This window comes from Helicoverpa zea, unplaced genomic scaffold (genome assembly GCF_022581195.2).
Source record: "Helicoverpa zea isolate HzStark_Cry1AcR unplaced genomic scaffold, ilHelZeax1.1 pri_000016Farrow_1_scaff_4_deb, whole genome shotgun sequence".
Taxonomy (NCBI): Eukaryota; Metazoa; Arthropoda; class Insecta; order Lepidoptera; family Noctuidae; genus Helicoverpa; species Helicoverpa zea.
The window spans coordinates 17407-37966 of record NW_025899711.1 but is presented as its reverse complement, the minus strand read 5'-3'; the positions used below and the strand labels follow the sequence as shown (position 1 = coordinate 37966).

Genomic DNA, 20560 nt, shown 5'->3' with positions numbered 1-20560 from the left:
ACATCAAATCATTGCCGAAATAACGACAGCAATAAGTCAATAACAAACAAACATGACCAATTCAAATATTCGTCAATATCCTTCCCGAATCCCTTTACTAACAACATTCCAAACATTATCTACCTACCATTAACCATACAAAATTCTTTAAAAAGGACCATTAAACGAAACAATAAATGAGTCATACTGATAATGGTATGCTGCTAGCATACCCATTTACTTGTGTCCCATACAAAATATTGATAACAATTCCCTTTTTGTTAGTTCGAAGCTGACTCCCGCCATACTAAAACGTTTTAAACTTAAATAACTCAATCAATAAATTATTGACAGTTCTTAATAAATAAATCAAATAACCCAATAAATTATTGACAGTGGCCAATAAATAAGTGAAAAAAGTGTGCTTATATTTTTCATTTTTAAATTAAAAATAAAATTTTAAATATGGCAAAAGTGTTGTATTTGGTGGTGTGCTCGATTCTGGTACATATGAGTTCAGCAAAGTATGTGGATAAAAGGAAATGCCCTGAAGTGAGGGCGGTGCCGCATTTTGACTTGCCTCGGGTTTGTACTAGTTTTCCTTCATAACTATAGTTGCTAATACATTATTTTGAAAGATTAAGTGATTGTATATATGTTTTTTGTCTTCTTATAAGTACTATTAAGTTAAAACAATAAATCCATACTTCTCAACGATTGTAACTCTTCTCTGTCTGTGGTCTATCTATTCCTTTTTAAGTGAATGTCTACTTACTGCTAACTAGGGAATGCAATCCCGACTCGAGATTGCAAATTCGGGATCCCGCGGGATTAGAAATATCAATCCCGCGGGATCCCGGAATTTTCGGGATCCCGTCTAATTAAAAAAAAAATGAATTCAGATGACTGAAAAGGCTAATAACTGCGTGTTTGTGATATAGTTCGGCCATTCAGAGAATGCGTTCCTGACACGTCGCGATTGAACTGACGACGTAACTACATTCATTGATTATTGATATAATAATGTTGTTTTAATGCTCCTCAATTGTTAAAACGGTAAACAACCAGCAAAAATATTTTTATCGTAACTGCAACGCCATTGCAAAGTTACGTCGTCAGTTCAATCGCGACGTGTCAGGAACGCATTCTCTGAATGGCCGAACTATAGTGAGGTTAATTAAAATAACATATTACTCGAAAGAAAATAAAAACCTTTATTCTTTAATCTTACCAACTAAATAATAATCAGGTTGTAAGGAAATTAACGTAGGTAAATTAGGTAATCAAAACAATAAGCTTATTTCAAGGGAATTAGGAAAAAGAGTGATTTTGAGAATGACTCCTTAAAAAACAAAGGGTATTAATAGTTTCATCTGCTAAACGGCATCTAATGTCCGTTGCAATGTACCCCGCTGCTGAGAATGCCCTCTCCGACTCAACGCTGGTTGGCAACAGCGTGGCGAAGCAATTATATGCAAACTGCAAAAATCGCCCCCTTGTGCCTCCACACTCAAGCAAATCCATTTCTTTTTTAATGGTAGATTCTAATTTGTCTAAGCTCGTGGACGTATATATACGTGCAAAAGGACTTGGTTGTGTGTGTGTTGCGTCGCTGACCACTGCCGCCCAATCCCGTCAATCTCGAACGGGATCTCGTCATATGATGCGTCGGGATTGATCCCGAAAAATTACACGAGATCTCGCGAGATCGGGATCCCCCGGGATCGGGATTGCATTCCCTACTGCTAACTCTTTAACGTTAAACGCATTTTACGAACATAAAATCTCAAAGTACATATAGGCACATATTCATACAACGTAACTCATATGTTCCACAGCGAAGCATAGATGAAAGTCAATAATTCGCTTGAACAATTTTCGCTATTGCACAAGTTAAACATACAGTTCAACTAATGCAATCAAAACTTTTGATTGCACTCCACCGTTTAAATTGTTCGAATTTGTTGCTATTCTTTCTGTATTGATTGAAATTTTTAAACCAATAACAAGCACACAGAATAAAGGGCACGCCACCATAGTGGCGGTAAGTCCCCTCTTTGAGGAGTGGCTCGGGAAGAGTCACGGCGCCCTCACGTATCGAATGACGCAGGTCCTCACCGGACACGGTTGTTTCGGGAGGTACCTGCATCGAATCGGTCGTGAGGAGGCACCCGGGTGTCACCACTGTGCGGACAGCCCCGAGGACACGGTGGACCGCACAGTCCATGAGTGCCCTGCGTGGGAAGGGCACCGCCGGGTCCTCGTCGAGGCTTTGGGCGGCGGCGACCTCTCGCGTCCGGCCCTGGTTCAGGTCATGGTCTGGGGCGAGAGGGAATGGGATGCCGTCGCCTCCTTCTGCGAAGCGGTCATGCTCTAGAAGGAGGAGGCGGAACGCCAGAGAGTTCGCACCTCTCATCCTGGCCGCCGCGCTGGACCAGGTAGACACCATGGGCGCCGGGTGTCGCGAGATGACTCCCGGCCACCGTAGGCGTGGGTCTGTGGGCGGTGAGTTCGGGTGGCTCATCGTCCCTCTGACTGCTTAGACGACAGACCCGTGTCGATGTCAGCAACCCCAGCGGGGCCCAGCAGGGCCAAGGCCTGCCGGTGCTGCGGGTTGTTCGAAAGAGATACCGCGGCCCTGGTACATAAAAGGCTTATGATGGAACACGACGGTTTTTAGTCAGTAAGAGTCTGACACTCCCTCACCGCCGCTAAATCACAGCGGGAGGGGTCATTTGATGATTTTTGACGTCGTTAAAAAAAAAAAAAAAACAAGCACACAGAATAAGACTACCCGCACACAGTTGACCCTAGATGGTACCTAAGCCAAAAAAATGTTATATAAAATCTTGATTCCAATCAAAGTTTTCAGTCGGTCTGATACCGGCTAAATACCTGATCTTTGTAATGTGCGTAATACCATATGCATCTTCATACTGATTTATTTATGAGCCCCAAACTATCAGCCGACTAAAAGTTTGCAGGGTACTCTTAAAGCGAGCTTTACTTTTTACAAAATCTGATATAATTTAAGCTGTATGTAGATAAAAACCAGTAGCTTTTATAATGTTTAAATTCTCTTCACTGTTTGTAGTTGCTGCTGGCGATAAAATACTTGCTTCATTTTGGACTACTAAAGATGGTAATCAAATGTAAGCTCATAAATCGCCGAAGCAGTTACCAACCATGTTTGCGCTTACAAAATACTTACTTTTGTACTCTAATACAAGGAATAAACTTCAATGTAAATTAAAGAAAGTTATAACACTCTTTATTGTTAGTACTGCCCGAAAATTTGAGTACGTAATAAGCCTGAGTTGGTTTTCATGAAAATTAAAGTGAAAACCGGATCTTTAAGAAACTTTGTTTTGCTTTTAGTTCGAAAGTAAAGTAAAATGTTGCTTGTTGGTTTAAAGAGAAGGTTAAGCATATGCTAACATGGTATGTAATAGTCAGTTTTCCAACAAGTTTAATTTTTCAGTTCCATGTCGCTTTAAATTGTAGTAATTTAAAACACAGAATATGTATATCATTTTAGCAATTTAATTACCATGGTCTTAAAATGTCTCCTTGAAGTACCCCAAAGCATGTGTATCAGCAATGTGGATCAATTATTTTTAATTTTAATAATAAAATATCATGATCGCCCTAATTAACAAAACCCTTCTACAAAAAATACTATTTTTATAACCACGAATTTTATAATTGAATTGAAAAATACTTGAGCAACGAATGAGATGCTCTTGCAAAATCAAAATTGTATGAAGATGTCTGATTACAAGCCCGTATATCTAAGAACAAAGCGTTGTTCTCAGATAATGTTTGATGAATCAATTACTGAGGATCAAAGAAGAATACTTACTTAAAAGGTGCGATAAGACAGGTAACAGGTACCAATGAGAGGTACATACAGCACAAGGATTCAATTTGCCATAATAACTGAATTCGCTAAATATTTATTTGAGAACAATATCATGTAGAAAAGACGTATAACTAACGATATTTCCGTACAAACACGCAGCGATATGGAGGTAAAGTCCGCGCATGCGTGGGCAGCGGACGCGAGCTGATAAACAGACGCGACGCCGTTAATTTACTCAATTACTCACTAGAATCACATTATAATTGAAAACTTGCTATTTTACTTGATTTCAGCTATATCTTAAAGCTGCAATTACTGAACTAAGCAAGGACCTAGATTGGTGGTGTCAATTCTTATTTTCCTGTAAGGTTAGAAATATGTCTTCTTACCATGTATTAATAATTCATCACAGGCGTAGATGGGATGATGGTTAACCGTGGGCAGTTGCTAGATCTAAGTATAATATAATCTGACTCATATGTGACTATTCATAAAAGCTACCTATCACTGTCAAGTTTTATCATAACTCATAGATACAGTATTTAAGCGTGAAGGACTAACAAACATTATACATCCTTATAAACTTTCGCATAATATAATATGAGTAGAATTCAATGGACCCGTGAATACAACATAATATTATTATCCTCCAATGTATGAGTATGGTTTAGTATGTTTAGCTTTATTTCGAGACCATTCATCTGTGATTTATGCTCCAGTAAATATCATGTTGCTGTTTGTGAATGTTTATGTAAATACAGATTTTCTTTATCAAAATTATTATTTTGTTTCTACTACAATTAAAAGAGCAGAGAAACTTTAACCAAATGTAATACAGTAATTCAATTATTCAGCTGATTATGTCAGCTTTCAGATTAGAATGGTTTTGATGACTTTGTCTAAACAAACAAACCTATATAATATATGTACTAGCTTTTTACCGCAGTGTCACCCGCATTCCGTGAGATCCTCCCGCACCTGAAAAAAATATTGAAGTACAAGTACAAGTTTCTAGTAGGTACTGATATGTATTGTATAATTTCTCAAATCATTCAATTTCGGAACCTATTAAAAGCAAACAAACAAGCAATAAAATTTTTCTTTATTAATAATAGTATACCTAGATTAATTCTCCATCTTAAAGTCCAAGATACTTTGTTTTATTTATACCAACTAACAAACTAAAGAAAGGTTACCTAACGAAGGATTTGTTTGAGAGGGCGTGAAGTTGACGTGAAAAGGCTACTTAGTTTCAAGAGGGATATTCATCAGAGTGAGCAATAGAGAGCTCCGGAAAATAATCTGATTTCTGTACCTTTTTCCCGACAAATAAAATAAGGTAAAGGTGTTACTAATGTAAGGGAAAAGGGAGTTGAAGGCAAACTTGACCTTCAATATTTTCGAACACAATTCTAGGAAAATGTATCATGTAATGGAGTGATTGTGTCGATGATTTCTTTATATTTGCGCAGTAACGTTTTGATATTTATTTGTATCCTTAGATTTCCTGGCCATCTGTTCAGAGTGCTTTTATTCTAGAGAATTTTGTTGCGAGAATGTTGTACTATGTGCTACATATTCCGATCGAAAAAATCTGTCGTTCGGTCCTAGGTTTTATATCCTTTGAACCAGTAATTTATCAATTGTTTGCTATCGTGAAAATCCGCTTGTGTGATAACGCTACATGAGTCGTCTTATATTACGTTGTCTAAGAACATAAGGCTTAAACACAGCACCTTTTTAGCTCCATACAAAAAAAAACCTATTGATATTAACTTCACCAACACTGAGATTATCTATTACTTACATAGACATTCGTAACATCTGTTAGAACACATTTCCTATTCATGATAAGCAGATTAAATTATGACCGCCAGTAACAAGACGTATTGTTACATGAACAAGATCTGTCAGACAAGTGTATACAACCTGACATTTCAATACACATTTGCATATGAATACAATGATATGATAGGTACCATGGAGAACAAAATGACTAGCGGAGATGCCATAATGGAAAATCATCTAAGAAAGTAGCGCGCCAAAATGCCTCGTTAGTTCACTCGTGATTGATCATTTTGGTGTTCCCACCATACGAATTTGACCTAGAAGAAAGTGTCTGACCTACCTGAATTATAGCATCTCCGCTCATGTTTCCTTACTCCATGTATGACGGGTATCACTTTGAAAGTCATCTGATGACTCAATGAAGCCACTTAGACATTTCACTTTCTATTTACAAAGGATAATGTTTTCTAATGAATTCATAACGTCTTTACATAATGATTGACTTTGAGATTTGAAGTTTAAATGTATGCAGCTTTCTTCCGATTTTAAATTGAAATACTTAAGTTTAAGCTAGCTTAGACGGTAGATATCTAAGGAGTATGGTTATTTTTTGCGTGTTTTAAATAAAGAAAGTGAGGAGCAATTTATTATTTTAAATAATCCATGACTTATTATGTAAATACGGCATTTATTTTAAAATTCAATTCGTTATTTTAAATGGTGGGGAAAATACGTAAGTTCAGTGACTCTCCCTTATTTATACGACAGAAGTGTATAAGAAGGTAAAAGTGTATGAGAGTGATGAATCAGGTATAAAATACCTACTTTGTAATTGCTGTTCAAATATACAGATTAGCCTATTTTTGGATTGTGATATTAAAAGCACATCATAATATTACAAGAAGATACTTAATAAGCAGTCTTAAATATTATCTATACTCCTATTTTTAATCTAAGAGCATCAATTACTATAATCTTTTTAATCCTCTAAAGGCCGTTACTAGTTATCGATCGGTCTGTAACAAGTAAGAAATTCAATATTACTCGTACTTTGCAATTTCACTAAAACTATATTAATATCTGAGCAACTTTTGCATCTCAACTTTTTAAACGCCTAACATAAAACTAATAGCAAAATCACGCAACACCGGCTTAGTAATAAGTTAAAGTAAGGCGTAAAATTGCCAAGCTGCATCAAGGGATATTGAAACTTATTGTGGAAAGATTAAAGTTCATTTTCGTTTGCAGATGCTGGGAGACTGGTTTGTAGTGGAATATTATGCGAGTGCTGAAGAGGCTCTCTCGTACAGCTGTATGCGAGCAGTTTTCACCGAAGACGACCACGTTCCCACCGCAGGTCTATATAAAACATAAAATACTATATTTTCCTTTGAAGTTTATTTGACTTTGAAACATGTGGCTGTTCGTTACGGACTTTAGATGTGCTTGTTAAGACTGCTTCATTCATTAATTTACATTTTTATTTTTGTCACCACGAGACGTGGAAATGAGTCTGTATTGTTTGACATGTTTTTGTTTTAACAGTGACGATGTTTTCATATATTTTTACTGAAGTTTTATTTTAGTCTGAAAGAAGTTTCGAAGCCCATAGCATTTTTACTTTCCTACAAACTTTTAATTTATTTAGATAAAGGTACATTTACACGGTGCAAGTAGCTTGCGCATGTTGAGGCGAATGTACCAAAGAAAAGTACACAACCGCGAGCTCTTGTCACTTGTCAATTGTCACTTGAGCATGTCAACTACATGCACCGAGTAGGTGCACCGTAACTAAACATGAATATGAGCTATCAATATAATATTCATAATTATTGCTCTTTAATAACAAAAAAAAAACTTATTTCACAGATGGTTCAATAGAATTCACACCAGGGGTGACAATGAACTTCACATACCGTTTTGCCGATGATCCCCTCGGAGAGAACCTACTGGGCAATATCACATGGCGGGTGGACTTGAACGAGCCCGCACACTGGACGCATGCTGAGAAAACTTGTAAGTGGGGAGGAAAATAAAACATTACATGAGTTGATATTTGCGGAAAAAGAAATAAAAATGGGAAACAATAATTTTCAAATACTGATTTGTTGATTACTTATAGTCCACTGAGTCTTGCAAAAGGCACGGTGCACTTGCAAGGAACGGTTATGCAAAGATCCCATGTACAAGATAAGGTCCTATTTATGTAACCTGTTGAAAAAAGAAACTGTATTTATAAATCAAGTAGGTATAATACGAACAATATAATATTGTATACTGTATAGAAACTACTACTACACAAAAAGGAATAAGTACATACTTAACTTCTCCCTTTACTTTCCTCAAAACAGGACACTGAATGCGTACATAATCTGTCCCTTCATTTTCCTTATAAACAAGACACCGAATCCATAAACACAGCTAACAGCAAGTAAATCTACCTTCAGGCTATCTCTCAAGGGTAACCACACTATTTTCGTACTTCGGGACTTTCCTGTCCTCTTCATATAATCCTCGGGTTAGTTCGTACGACACGACACTCATTATTCTTAGGGACTGTGTGACTATTAATTAAGATAAGTCCGTTATGGTCGTGGTTTTGAGGACTTGCTTTGAATTTGGCGATATGATGGTTATATTATTATTTATTTGTTTATCGTATGAGTGGGTGTGGGGTTACATATTATACATACTATAAAAAATCTATATTTAAACAACTGGGAACAGGACAGGAGGAAGAAGAAAACAACTACATTTCCCTCAACTTCATTTTTTACTCACTGTTTCCCGCGGTTCTTACTGTTTCCGGCGTTCCGTGGAGATTACTTAAATATAGCCTACGTCACCCAGGGATAGTGTAGCTTCCCAACTGTGAAAGGTTTTTTAAAATCGATTTAGTACTTTGTTTAAGGTAGTCTTTAAGGTAGAAACACACAAAATAACATATTTCCTCATAGTAATATTAGTAGGTATGCATATAGATCACTAACCGTTTTATTTCTGAGTATTTCGGCAAAGATTAAGAGAATGTTCGTCCAATTTTGTAAAAGCTTCTGTAATAAGAACCTGAATGTGTACCAACGTTATACAATTTTCAATATCCCGAGCTTATTAATCATGTTTGATTATGTAGATGCAGCCTTTGGGAAACACGTTGAACGTAGACAGGCTGTGTATTAGCTTTAATGTTTACTCTAAAAGCGAATTTCAAGTAAAGTAACTTTTAATTGAAAATGTACATACTTAGCTTAGCTCCTATATCAGATTCTTACCGCTTCGTTATCCTTTATCTTGATAAAAGTCCGTTGATGGCCACGAAATTGTCAACATAGTTGAAACTGTTATTATGTCTATTCAGTCTACATACAAAGCAAAAGTCAATATCTGCCTAGCCCTCTCCCAACAATATTGGGGTCGGCTTTTAGTCTAACGGTTCACAGCTGCTAGTTCCAGTTTTTTGCATAGTGCCTTACTTTTTGCATCGTACCTATCAGATTTCCTAAAACCAGTTAGCCACTCTCCCGATACCTTAAAAAGACTTCGCTCAAAACTTTAGTTAGGACCCTAAAATCCTGCTAATTATTAGCAGCTAATACAATATTTTCTTTGTCTTCCAGACGACGGCATATACAACACGTACGTGTTAGACACGGAGTACAAGACCTGGGCTCTGCTCCTCCACTGTGCCGAGCAGACGGAGGGCGCGCGCTACTTGAGCGCGTTTGTCCTGTCGCGGACCACCGCGCTGCCTAAGAACGTGATGGCTTACTTGAGGGACAAGTTGCCGAGGTAAGAGGGATATTCATATACTACACATACGTGTTAGACACGGAGTACAAGACCTGGGCCCTGCTCCTCCACTGTGCCGAGCAGACGGAGGGCACGCGCTACTTGAGCGCGTTTGTCCTGTCGCGGACCACCACGCTGCCTAAGAACGTAATGGCTTATTTGAGAGATAAGTTGCCGAGGTAAGGAGATATTCATCGTTTATTCAATTCTATAATGTACGTAAGGTTGGAGTATAAAATAGTAAAATCAATTTGAATCCTGTAGGCGTAGCAAAGAGTTTTATGAGTACCTATGAGGGAAAGGTCATAAAGAAAATAATGATCAAAAATAAAGTATCTAAGCTCTATTGATCACAGCTGTAATGCTAAATGGATTTGATGAAAAACCTCGGTTCTCAAGTTGTTTTTCTTCATAGTGCATTTAATTAAATGAATATGATACTATACGGTTTTATATACACGCACAGCCTTAAATAATCAGGATTTTCTGCTATCTTACTAAATCAAATCCCCGTTTGATCCACATTCAGCAGGATATAGGAAATGATCAGTACATCCATTCTCCTTTATTTATTGACCGTAACGTCCTAGTTTCCAAAGAGATACTTTTAAATTAATAGTATTGGGTACTACTCAAGTAGTTCTTATCCTGAGCCATAAGTTACACTCAAGTTAGAACTTTTAGAAGAAAAAGTGAGTCAAACTCCTTAATCTCACGTACAGAAGAAAAAACTAAGTTTATAGGTCGTGTACTCACAAAGATTTTTCCTTCTTATTTTTCTACAAATATAGCAGAAAGATATTTCTTCATGTACTTATCTTTTATCTATTATTTCCTAATGTGAGCTGGAAGGCTGGCATGTGTGCTGGGTTGAGGAAGTGAGATAGGCAGTCTCCCCATGTAAATCACTGGTACTCATCCGCGGCCGATTAGAATAGATGCCGACCTCAACATAGCTGGGATATGGCTAAGCAGATAATGTATCAACCTGCTGTCTGACCTTAAAAGGTACATCTTCATCATATCCAGCTCACTAGGAAAGTGGATCGGAAACCCTGCCTACCTACTAACACTTATGTTTTTATTGAGATTACATGTAACACGTAATAAACAGCTAAATTGCATGTGCAAATGATAATGATTTTGTAATCAATACGGGTATCATTTGCTATGATTATATGTTGAGCCGAGTCTCTAGTTATTTAGTTAAGTTTCAGAACAAAAAACCATTCATAAAAGGCTTCTTCCCTTTAACCATTATTGGTTACATTGACTTTTAATAGTATCTTTAGTATATAATTTTTAGTTGATTTCTCAAATCACAAATTTCTTTCTTCATTAGAGTGGGTATGTGTTACTTGAGACTGAAAAATCTATACTGAGAGAAATTCATTATTTCGAAAGTTAAGAAGAAGTACAGTATCTCTGTCTATCTTTTTGCCTGTACGTCTAGCGCTCACACTAAAAACACTGAACTGATTTAAACGTTTACAGCCTGAGTTTTTACCTGAGCGCGGGAATTAGTTGCCTCGAACACGTATTGAACCACGAGGAAAAGATAACTAGTCCTAGAATATACCAATACAGCTTATACACACACAATCATATGAATGAAGCAGGATATTATAATTAACAATAACACTAAACAATTACATTATTATCAATGGCTCCGTGTGACAATCAGCCATTCCTATCAAGGTCTTACTTTCATCAGAAGCTTTCCCACGTTGAAGTGGTATAACATGTAAATACGTGTAACAGTTAACACGACAGTTTAACTTACCTGGTTCTACCTTTGTGTTTATTGGTGCTAGTTAACGAGGATTAGAACAAGCTACAAGTTAATTAAAATAAGCTGTTACTGTGACATATCTTGAGCTGCGGAATCTTATTTGTAACTTTACTAAAAGAACTTGATTTTCTTTGGTGTCTTGACAAGAATAGTTTATATTAAGAAGACAATTAATAAATCTATTGGGTACACAAGGAGGAAACAAGAAATTGTGCATATATTCTGCTTTGCTTTGACAAAAAATAAAATAAACAGCTTCTGTACACAACCGTCCAATACATGTCTTACAATACTTTGCCTAGCATCTTCGTCTAAACCTAACCCAAAATAATGTCTTTCCATTTTTAACTAAAGAAATATTTAAAACCGTTGTCAAAATTGTATTAAATCTAATTTTTCAATTACAGATACGATGTTGACGTCAACTATGTATTCCCGATTCCTCATAAGCATTGTTCCACCAAACCTCCCAGGTTTGACTACTCACCAATTCTTGTGGAAGTCGGCAGCAAGGTGCCCAAGAAACCAGGAGTCTCCTACAAAGTTGCTTTTGGCCATTAAGTCATAAGAAGAATTTAATATAGATGATACAGAAAGACAGTCATAGATTTTGTTTTGATGTTCAACTTTTTTTATTTGTATACATATGGGATCCGATATTCTTTTTTCTTTGGGCCTACAAAGACCATGTTGCATACTAAGATTTATATCTCATCTTATTAAATAAGGGCTGACAATAATTCTGTGATGATAAAATTAGATTATTCCAAATAAATATGTGTGACCATAATGTGCCTTGAAAGCTTCAATGGCATAGAGAAAGAAAGTATGTGTTAAGAATTTGAATATATTACACACTGTATAAAGTAAAGCAAGGTTTTGACATGATGAAACAATAAAATATATTTTTGAACATGGGTTTTTTCTCTTACTCCCAACACCTGGTCCAATGTTTGACAATTCTATAGTTAGTATAGTCTTCACTAATAACCATGCCTAATGCATTACATTACTTGTCATAACAAATTAGTCGGCTTGTCGTGAATCCTCGACCCTATTAGCTTATCATGGTGGACAAAGTTGCGTTAATATGACTAAAAGAAATAAAGACAACATAAATATTTTCAAAGAAGGACTAATCTGACCATGACACAAAAATTAACGCAAAGTAGAGCACCTTAACCAACAATTAACAGAACTTAATATTTCAATGACAACAAAAAGGATTTAAACAGTTCCACAGTTCAATGATGATTGCAAATTCAATGTTAAGAATACTTCAGAGAACTGATAGGGCATGCATTGTTTCGACGCATGATTAGTATGCGCAAGAGTTAACGTCTATACACAGGACAATAAACGACCATACTTATGTTATGACATTCAAAGTTGACCGTGTCTAATGGACCTGATAATACCCAAGCAAAATTAAAACATGAGACCGTCATTGTTGTATCGTAAAGTAGAATTCCCAGTGAAGAGACATAGATTAAAATATTTATTAGCAATTAGGAAAATAAAGGCTTACAAATTGAAAGGAAAATTATGTTGTTAACATTCATGATTATGTAACTATAACCACATTTGACACTTTAATAAAAAACAATTTCATCAATATATCGATACCTACATGACGCCAAGAATATAAATTAATCCATAATTGACGGTCTGACCACGAAATTCAAAACAGTACCATAGTATACAACGTCATGATACTTCTCACTAATACCTAATAGATAGATCTATAAAATAAAATAATAAAGGCATTGGAGGCACGCTTTGCCATTCTAGTGACAAAGATGAAATACGCCACCTAGATTCTTTAAATCTGAACGCAGCAACGGCCTTTGCCATCAGAAATAGTGATTAAAAGAGGGATTAGAAAACCAGCACTGAAGGAAAACCGGCTACAGATTAACAGACAGATAATCATCTGACTAATGTTAAGAATCTTCAATTTAATCACATTACAGCCGGATGTATGAAACACAAAACGAAACTTAACACAAGGTATGAAAACAATGACAAAAACCTTATCGACCCTGAAGTAAGTATCGTCGTTAACGCATATCCACTGAAAATAATGGATATATTCTGTGGCAACGTATTAGTAATTCAGGCGTCTTGCGCAAAAGGCTTCGTTATAAGTATGAAAGGAACTGAGCGCACGTTTTTTTCATGACAACATCACAAACATGGGTGAGGTGCGAGCGTGTCTTTATTTTTCTGTGATTCTCCTGTGCTTCCAAATTTCTGTATCCAAGGTTCGTATCAATCATTTATGACACATTTCTTTAGTGCAGTGTTAGAGGATATTCTTATACTCAAGTATCTGATGAAATTCATCTACTTGTTACATCAGGGTGTTCTTCATTTGTACGGTATCCAAATCCAGTCAAAAGCTTTCCATGAATGAAAGATTTTATAATTGACCGAAGGAATAACAATTAAAGGATATGAGGAGTTTTGGACACAGGCAATAGGCAATAGAGGACAATCATTTACACAAACTTTCCGCAAGCTGATCGCAATTTTTGCCGACTCTATTTTCATCTCTAACATTTTAAAACTTGGACCTTTTACTGGAAGGTCATCAATTATGAATATATTTTTCAGCCCTTCTTCGGCACCAGATTTTGGTGTGAAGTTTTCTGCGAAGACGACGATGTCTCAGCTTCAACCACCACCACGGTCAGTTCCGGAGACTACTTGGATGATTTCTGTGCCGACTGTCCTCCAACTCGACGACCCAGACCTCCGACTACAAGGATGCCACCAATGCCTGCTAATGTATGGATGCCAGGTGCTCCAGGAATGCCGCCAGGTGGTCCAGGAAATCAGGGACCTGTTAATTATTTCGTGATTCGTAAGTATTTGAAAGATACTATTTACTTATTTTATTTCACTTCCACCATGTGATGATCAAGACCGTCTATCAAAATCAATATTAATAGAGATTTTGGGAGCCCATAGATTAGAGATGTGTATTTGGACAGTGGTCACTATTGCGGTCAATCCCTTCGCTAGTTACATGTATAAATCTATCGAATTGAGTTAATTGACACTTCACACAGAGGACCTTCAATGCAATGCTAATGCGATTTTCATGAATACACTGACTTTACATGTATGAGGGCGTGGGTTCGATTCCAAGTCAGGTAAGTTTGTAGTACTTTCTAAGTATGTCTTAGACACCAATGTCTGTGTTTTGAATGGCACTTTAAACTGTCTAAACATTACACGGTATTGGGTTGCCCGCTTAACTGGGTTGAGGTGGTCAGATAGGGCAGTCACTTCTCGGTACTGGTACTCACTACATCCGGTTAGACTGGAAGCCGACCACAACATAGTTGGGAAAAAGCCTCGGACGATGATGACTCTGACTTTACATACGAGCAGATTATTACAACCAGGGCAGCGATCCTATGAATTATCGTGATAGGTTGGAAATTGTACAGCTTGTAGAAACTTAAAGATTTAGCTCACCAAGCTTGATAGCTCTGCAATCATCTGGAACTCTGAACAAGGCCTATTACATTTAGCACTTCTATAAAAAACCATCAAGCATGAGTGATTGATGGATTGTTTGTAACACACATTACACATAGCTGGCAATTACCTTACGAATTTGAACGTTCGTGTTTCAAACAAAACGAATTCTTAGGGTACTTCCTTTTCATTACTGGATGCATTGGAACTATAAAATAAAATGGAAGTGGATATCACGGAGGAATAAATTACTTATTTTAATCGTTTCGCATGAAGTTAGAGTTCCGCTAATTTCTCATGATCGTTTTTTATTCGTGATTGATTAATTTGATCACTGGCTGTTTTTACTAACACTACCTCCATTTCAATCCATTTTACCGCAGATCAAAGGTGACATTTAAACTGTGGTTACCTATATTGTAAATGCATGACGAATAAAATCATATTTCAAAAATGAAAAACGGTGTACCTAATGAAGTCTATGAATCACACACATATAGTAATATGTCTATGAATCGGTATGACTAGTGAATCTATCTATATTATAAACCTAGTGACAGTACATTGGCATGTACCCAAAGCAACAGTTGAATGGCATTCCTATAATATATTCGAGATTTCCCGGGTTTTACCCATCTTGGCAAGAACAAAAAGAACAAAAAGGTATCAAGTTCTTCAAGTGATAGTCTATAAGTCTATACAACTGATATCGATGAATGAAAATTACCCTAACTTGAAGAAGATATTCTTCGCTCCACATTCGTTTTATTTGACCCTGGTCACATTTTCACACTAATTGACAAGCATAAAATTCTAAATACATTTATTTTGACTTGCTATTATTGTTATGTAAATGTTTGTTCGGCTCAACTATTCTTCATCTCTTCATTCTCAAGAATCCATCTTTACGTTAATAAAAAGTTTTATACCTTCAATTTCAGCTCCTCAAAGCGGCGCAAACTTCAGCATGGCGCCTAATGGAGGCAACGGTTGGTGGAACATGGTCTTTTCGCCTTACAACCCTGCAGGTCCTGCAGGGCCTCCTAGCGCTACTCCAGCCCCGGCCCCAGCAGCAACGACAGCGGCAGCAGGAGCTACTCCCGAGGCCACCACTGCTGCGGCTACTACTGCCGCCCCAGCTGCCAGAAAGTGATTTAAACTAATTGAGATTGTGCCTTTCTTAGCTCATAAGATTTGCTTCAGTCATTACGATGATTGAAGATTATTCGTTGTTTGTTATCATTGAAGTTTTGAGTTTTTCTGTGTTGTTGGGGATGTGAAATTGTTTTGATAAAACTAATACAGCAATACCAAAGTAGCAGAAATTAAACAAAATGAACAAATATTTTACAAGACTCACGTGATCGTGTCGTGTGATGACTCTAAAATATAATTGGTAATTATTAATCCGTAATAGGCTTGCTATTATAGCTTTAGTTAAATTCAACTATTATGCATCATAATAGCAAGTTGCTTAAACTTTATCGATGATTTCACAGCTCCTTACAGAACTCTCAAAAATTCATAAAATTTTCGAATCGGGGTGATGATGTTACCATAGAATAATTTATGTTTGTTAAAGTAGATATTATAAATTTAGCATGTAGTTGTAACAGTATTTTCAAATTTTAAGTAAAAAACCTAAAAATATTTTTATTTTGTGCTTGCTCGAGACATTTTGTGTACAACATTTTATTTGTCCTTCCTTGATGATACCGATTCCAGATAAAAGTTAGTATAAGAAATCTTTCACAAAATTAGAGATAACAAATCTGTACATTTTTTTTTTCAATTAAATAAAGTACTTATTGAAATTAGTTTTTCTTTTTCTTCTTACTCTGAATGATATTAATATTGTGTTACAATTTTCATAGCTATGAAATTTTGCTATGAACAGAGATTAGGCTGCTATTGAATGGGTGTTTTTTTGGAGACCTTGATAGCTCCTCAGGATGATCTCACGGGTTCTCGATTTATTGAATAGGTTTTTTTTTTTAAAGTTCTTTAGTACCTATTGCTAGGTCAGTTTCAAACCATTTGCATACTTTGCTGCCATAAATTAAATAGATACCACAGAAAGGATTACCACCAAAAAACATTGGCAAATTGGCACAGGAAACAACATTTCATATCGCAACAAACAGTTAGCACTGTCGATAACATTGCTACATAAAACTTTTTGTCTCTAATTAGACCATTTGTTCAGGCTTTATTTATTGCAGACTTAAAAGGTAAAGCTGGTGCATGCAATAGAAATCTACATGCAACTATAGATTCTCTTGTGGATAAGCGGTTCCTTTGTAGCTCAGCTTATTAATTCTGCTGCATACGGTGCCTGATTGTTTAGATAGTGAAATGCGTTCCCACGTTCATCTGAACCTACCTGAGGCTTCGGTATTTTATTATGCTACAATCGATTATTGTAGTGTCCTGAGAACTTTTAGATCACTGAGAAATATGATTGATACAAAGAATATTCAGGAATTTGTTAGGAACATTAGTACCAAGGAGCGTCAGGCTGGGCGGCCGGCCGTAAAACTTATTCCAAAACAAATTGCAGTATGTTAAGATCCGAATATATTATGAATAGAAAAATATGGAAGGAGAAAACATGCTGTGCTGACCCCGAATAAAATTGGCATAAGAGCAGGAGGGTGATGTTAGGAATATTAGTCACTGATTGTACTTACGTTCATAATTTGTAAAAACCTTTCTTTTGTTTAAAAACTCCGTATGTTTTTTTTCGCCCCTCTGTGTCCATCTCTGTAGGAATTACAGTATACAGATAATCGTGTCACAAATATTTTGGAATGAGTATTCAGCAAGGAACAATTATCACCCATCTGATTAATTAAAACATCTGTGAGATAAAATCAAAACAAAATGGTGGCCAAAGTAAATATTTAAATAATTGGAATATTCATTGTTTAAACATTACGACAATTGCAGTATCTGTGTCATGGGCTATTCAAAGTAAAAAATGTGCGTCTACCAATCTGGAATGCTGGTCACGTATAGCAAGTGCCATATCAGGACCTTCGGCCAGATGGCTTGGCGAATCGCTGTAGGTACCAATAACTTCAAATGAACAAGTACACAATACTTAAGCGTACCTACACCGTCAACATAAACGGTCGATTCTCTCTAAATCACTGTTTACTTTGAAAATTGAACGTGAAAATTCATAGTATAGTTATCGGCACGAATCTTGAGCTCTTACCTACATCTGCGCAGAAGTGATTTATAAGCAAAGAACCAATCCCGAGTGACGGCTATGACGCGATGCACTGCGGGCCAATCACCGCTTTAGCCCGCCCCCGCGCCTCACTTCCTAGCACAAAAGGGACCCAATAAATTACTTCTACGCACGTGAAGGTCAGAGCTCAAGATTCGTGCCGATAACCATAGGTATTTAAACATTTGTTTAAAAAAACTGATGTTTAAGTTGTTGGTGTACAAGACTTGAGCCTTAAAATATTTTACGATGAGGAACTCCCAAGGTTGTATGCATTTGTTTTATTCGATAGCATTTGTTTCTGTCCTATTGGCGACGCGAATATTTTGATAGGAATTTAGAGGTACAGTTGATTTAGTGAGGTCAGCGAGTGATTTATGAGTCTAATGGATTGTTGTCTTTTTGTGATGATTAGCGATACTATTGATTGATGAGGTATTTCGATAGTCATAATCTGCAGTAGGTAAAACAATAAGAACGTTCCAAAAATATTTACTTTTAGGCTGGACGTACCTATCTGTTTTATAATATACGAGCTCCTTTTAATTTTTTTTTTTTAATTGGGAATTTCTTACTCTTTTGAGATATTATTTAATTTAAAACCTTTCAATAGAGGCGTGGTTCCGCCGGTGTGCGATACTGTGACTCACACAAATGTTTCTTCTGGTCTACTCCCTGTAACAAACACTATCAAATTGCTTCCGAATATTTCAAAAATGTCAACGAAAATGCATCCTTTGTATACATTTTTCGTTCGCAATAAAATGCGCGTTAAAATTTTGGTGGAATCTCGCCATAACAATAACAGGATCTTGCTATAATACCTATACAAATGAAGTGCAGTGCAAAATAATTGCACGCGCATTACACTAGCTGCATACAAAATGAATTAACTGGTAACACTGGTGTCAAAACTGGATCGCCTTCCATGAGACCATGACGAAACTCTCAAGTTTCTACTGCTCTGATTGTTGTACAGGAACATAGACTAGTATTGTACATATCTATCTTCTATCTACATTATATAAAAAAGAATGCCACTTTTCACTTGTAATTTTATAACTCAAGCAAGGCTTAACCTATCACTATTTAGAAGATGATTTATGTGAAGTTGGCACAACAACGGTCGAACGGTTCTTCATTTATTTATTTAAGATGATTATTTATTCTTAGGAACAAGGACTGATGACTTTATTAAAAAGAGTAAAGAGTATAAGAGCATAAAAAGCGTTATTTAGCGTTATTTAAATAACCCGCTATATTTTCCTGTATGGTCGGGAAAATATAATAAAATAATATATTACATAACTTTGACATGGGAAACTTTGTTATCAATATTTCTCTACATACACGTTCATTGTCAATATTATTACTCCAAATATACAACATATTGTATATCTGTTTGTTTTTCCAAAGAAAATAAATAAGTAAACAAAATGTATGTAAACACAATAATAATTATTAATGAGCAAAGTATTAGAAATATTCGGTTAATTTAGGTTTACAGACATTACGTTTGACGACATATGTATATTATAGGTACTAGATAAAAAAAACCATACCGCAACGAGTACCATGGAACTTCACGAAGCCGGATAAGAGTGTCCAATAAATAATAATATTCGTCTTCGAAAAATGGCCAATCGAACTTATTCTGTTCAACCGAAGTATTCAGCTTTATAATATTAGTATAGATTCAATTAATTACATAAGTAAAGGTGCCCTTCTTATTCAGTATAGAGAGCTAGTTAGCATATACGCATTATTACGCTTCAAGCCTAAAATGATACGTTATTATAATAGTACCGCAGAGGTTTTATAATGCCCACAACCTTTTGAGTTGGTAATGTATCTATCAATGGTTATGAATGTTATGATATAAGGACACCTTAAAAGATGGGTGACGGAAAATAATTACATAATCTTAAACAATTTGATTTCGCAATTTTTGTATTTAAACGTCCCATTACCAATCGTCCAGGTCTCTAAAGACGTAAATTCTGATCATTTAAGTATTACTTTAATGCCCTTTAAAAATGTTAATTTCCAGTAAACTGAAAGCTAATAAGTAGAGGTACTTTGGCTTGAAGCCTACTTCCATCGAATAATAAGTAGGTAAGTGACTAAATCTCCTTATTTTTTGCTTTAATTTATAACGCAACGTCCAAGCTACAGGATCCTGACAGAAAGGTATTGAGCTAATTTAAAAGATTGGATAAACATGCTTATAAACAAGAAAGTATCTATGTCTATCTCTCCGACTTTCACACCAAAACACACAGATCCCAGAACACTTGTAGTCAAGTTTAAGACATCAAGAACTCAAGATGCCTAAAGAAACCCCGGGCAATCGCTAGTTAATAACATACCTTTCCTTCGAAGAAAATTAATCACAAAAACAATTTCAAGAACTATTGTCAGCCAGCTGATCTGTAATTAACTGTTTTAACAAAGAATGAAAGACACGCATTGCGTAACCCAAGCTTGTCATGCGAGGTTTGCCCATTAACATAACGTTATACTTGGTAATTAAACCGTTTTCCCAGTTCTACGTGTTCCTGGTTTTGAACACCGGCAAACATGAAAACGGCCATACAAATTAACGTTGGCGAGTTTAGGTAATTGT

The 20560-nt window shown here is 36.1% G+C and overlaps 2 protein-coding genes across 2 annotated transcripts; both read left to right on the top strand.

Moving 5' to 3' along the window:
• The first annotated feature begins 252 nt into the window (after positions 1-252).
• LOC124645545 lies at positions 253-12123 on the top strand. The gene is made up of 5 exons (XM_047185357.1): positions 253-564; positions 6878-6986; positions 7499-7645; positions 9247-9418; positions 11618-12123. Exons 1-5 carry the CDS (start codon positions 445-447, stop codon positions 11769-11771), a joined length of 702 nt encoding a protein of 233 aa, XP_047041313.1. The 5' UTR covers positions 253-444; the 3' UTR covers positions 11772-12123.
• A 1227-nt stretch (positions 12124-13350) lies between these two features.
• On the top strand, positions 13351-16516 carry LOC124645533 (vegetative cell wall protein gp1-like). Its single transcript, XM_047185343.1, has 3 exons — positions 13351-13474; positions 13827-14076; positions 15641-16516. Exons 1-3 carry the CDS (start codon positions 13406-13408, stop codon positions 15850-15852), a joined length of 531 nt encoding a protein of 176 aa, XP_047041299.1. The 5' UTR covers positions 13351-13405; the 3' UTR covers positions 15853-16516.
• The last annotated feature ends 4044 nt before the right edge of the window (positions 16517-20560 follow it).

Coding starts and splice junctions, on each gene's coding strand:
- LOC124645545 (XM_047185357.1), top strand. CDS start 445: ATGGCAAAAGTGTTGTATTTGGTGGTGTGCTCGATTCTGGTACATATG. Junction 565..6,877: donor CGCATTTTGACTTGCCTCGG/GTTTGTACTAGT, acceptor TTTCGTTTGCAG/ATGCTGGGAGACTGGTTTGT. Junction 7,646..9,246: donor GACGCATGCTGAGAAAACTT/GTAAGTGGGGAG, acceptor TTTGTCTTCCAG/ACGACGGCATATACAACACG.
- LOC124645533 (XM_047185343.1), top strand. CDS start 13,406: ATGGGTGAGGTGCGAGCGTGTCTTTATTTTTCTGTGATTCTCCTGTGC. Junction 13,475..13,826: donor TCCAAATTTCTGTATCCAAG/GTTCGTATCAAT, acceptor TATATTTTTCAG/CCCTTCTTCGGCACCAGATT. Junction 14,077..15,640: donor TGTTAATTATTTCGTGATTC/GTAAGTATTTGA, acceptor CTTCAATTTCAG/CTCCTCAAAGCGGCGCAAAC.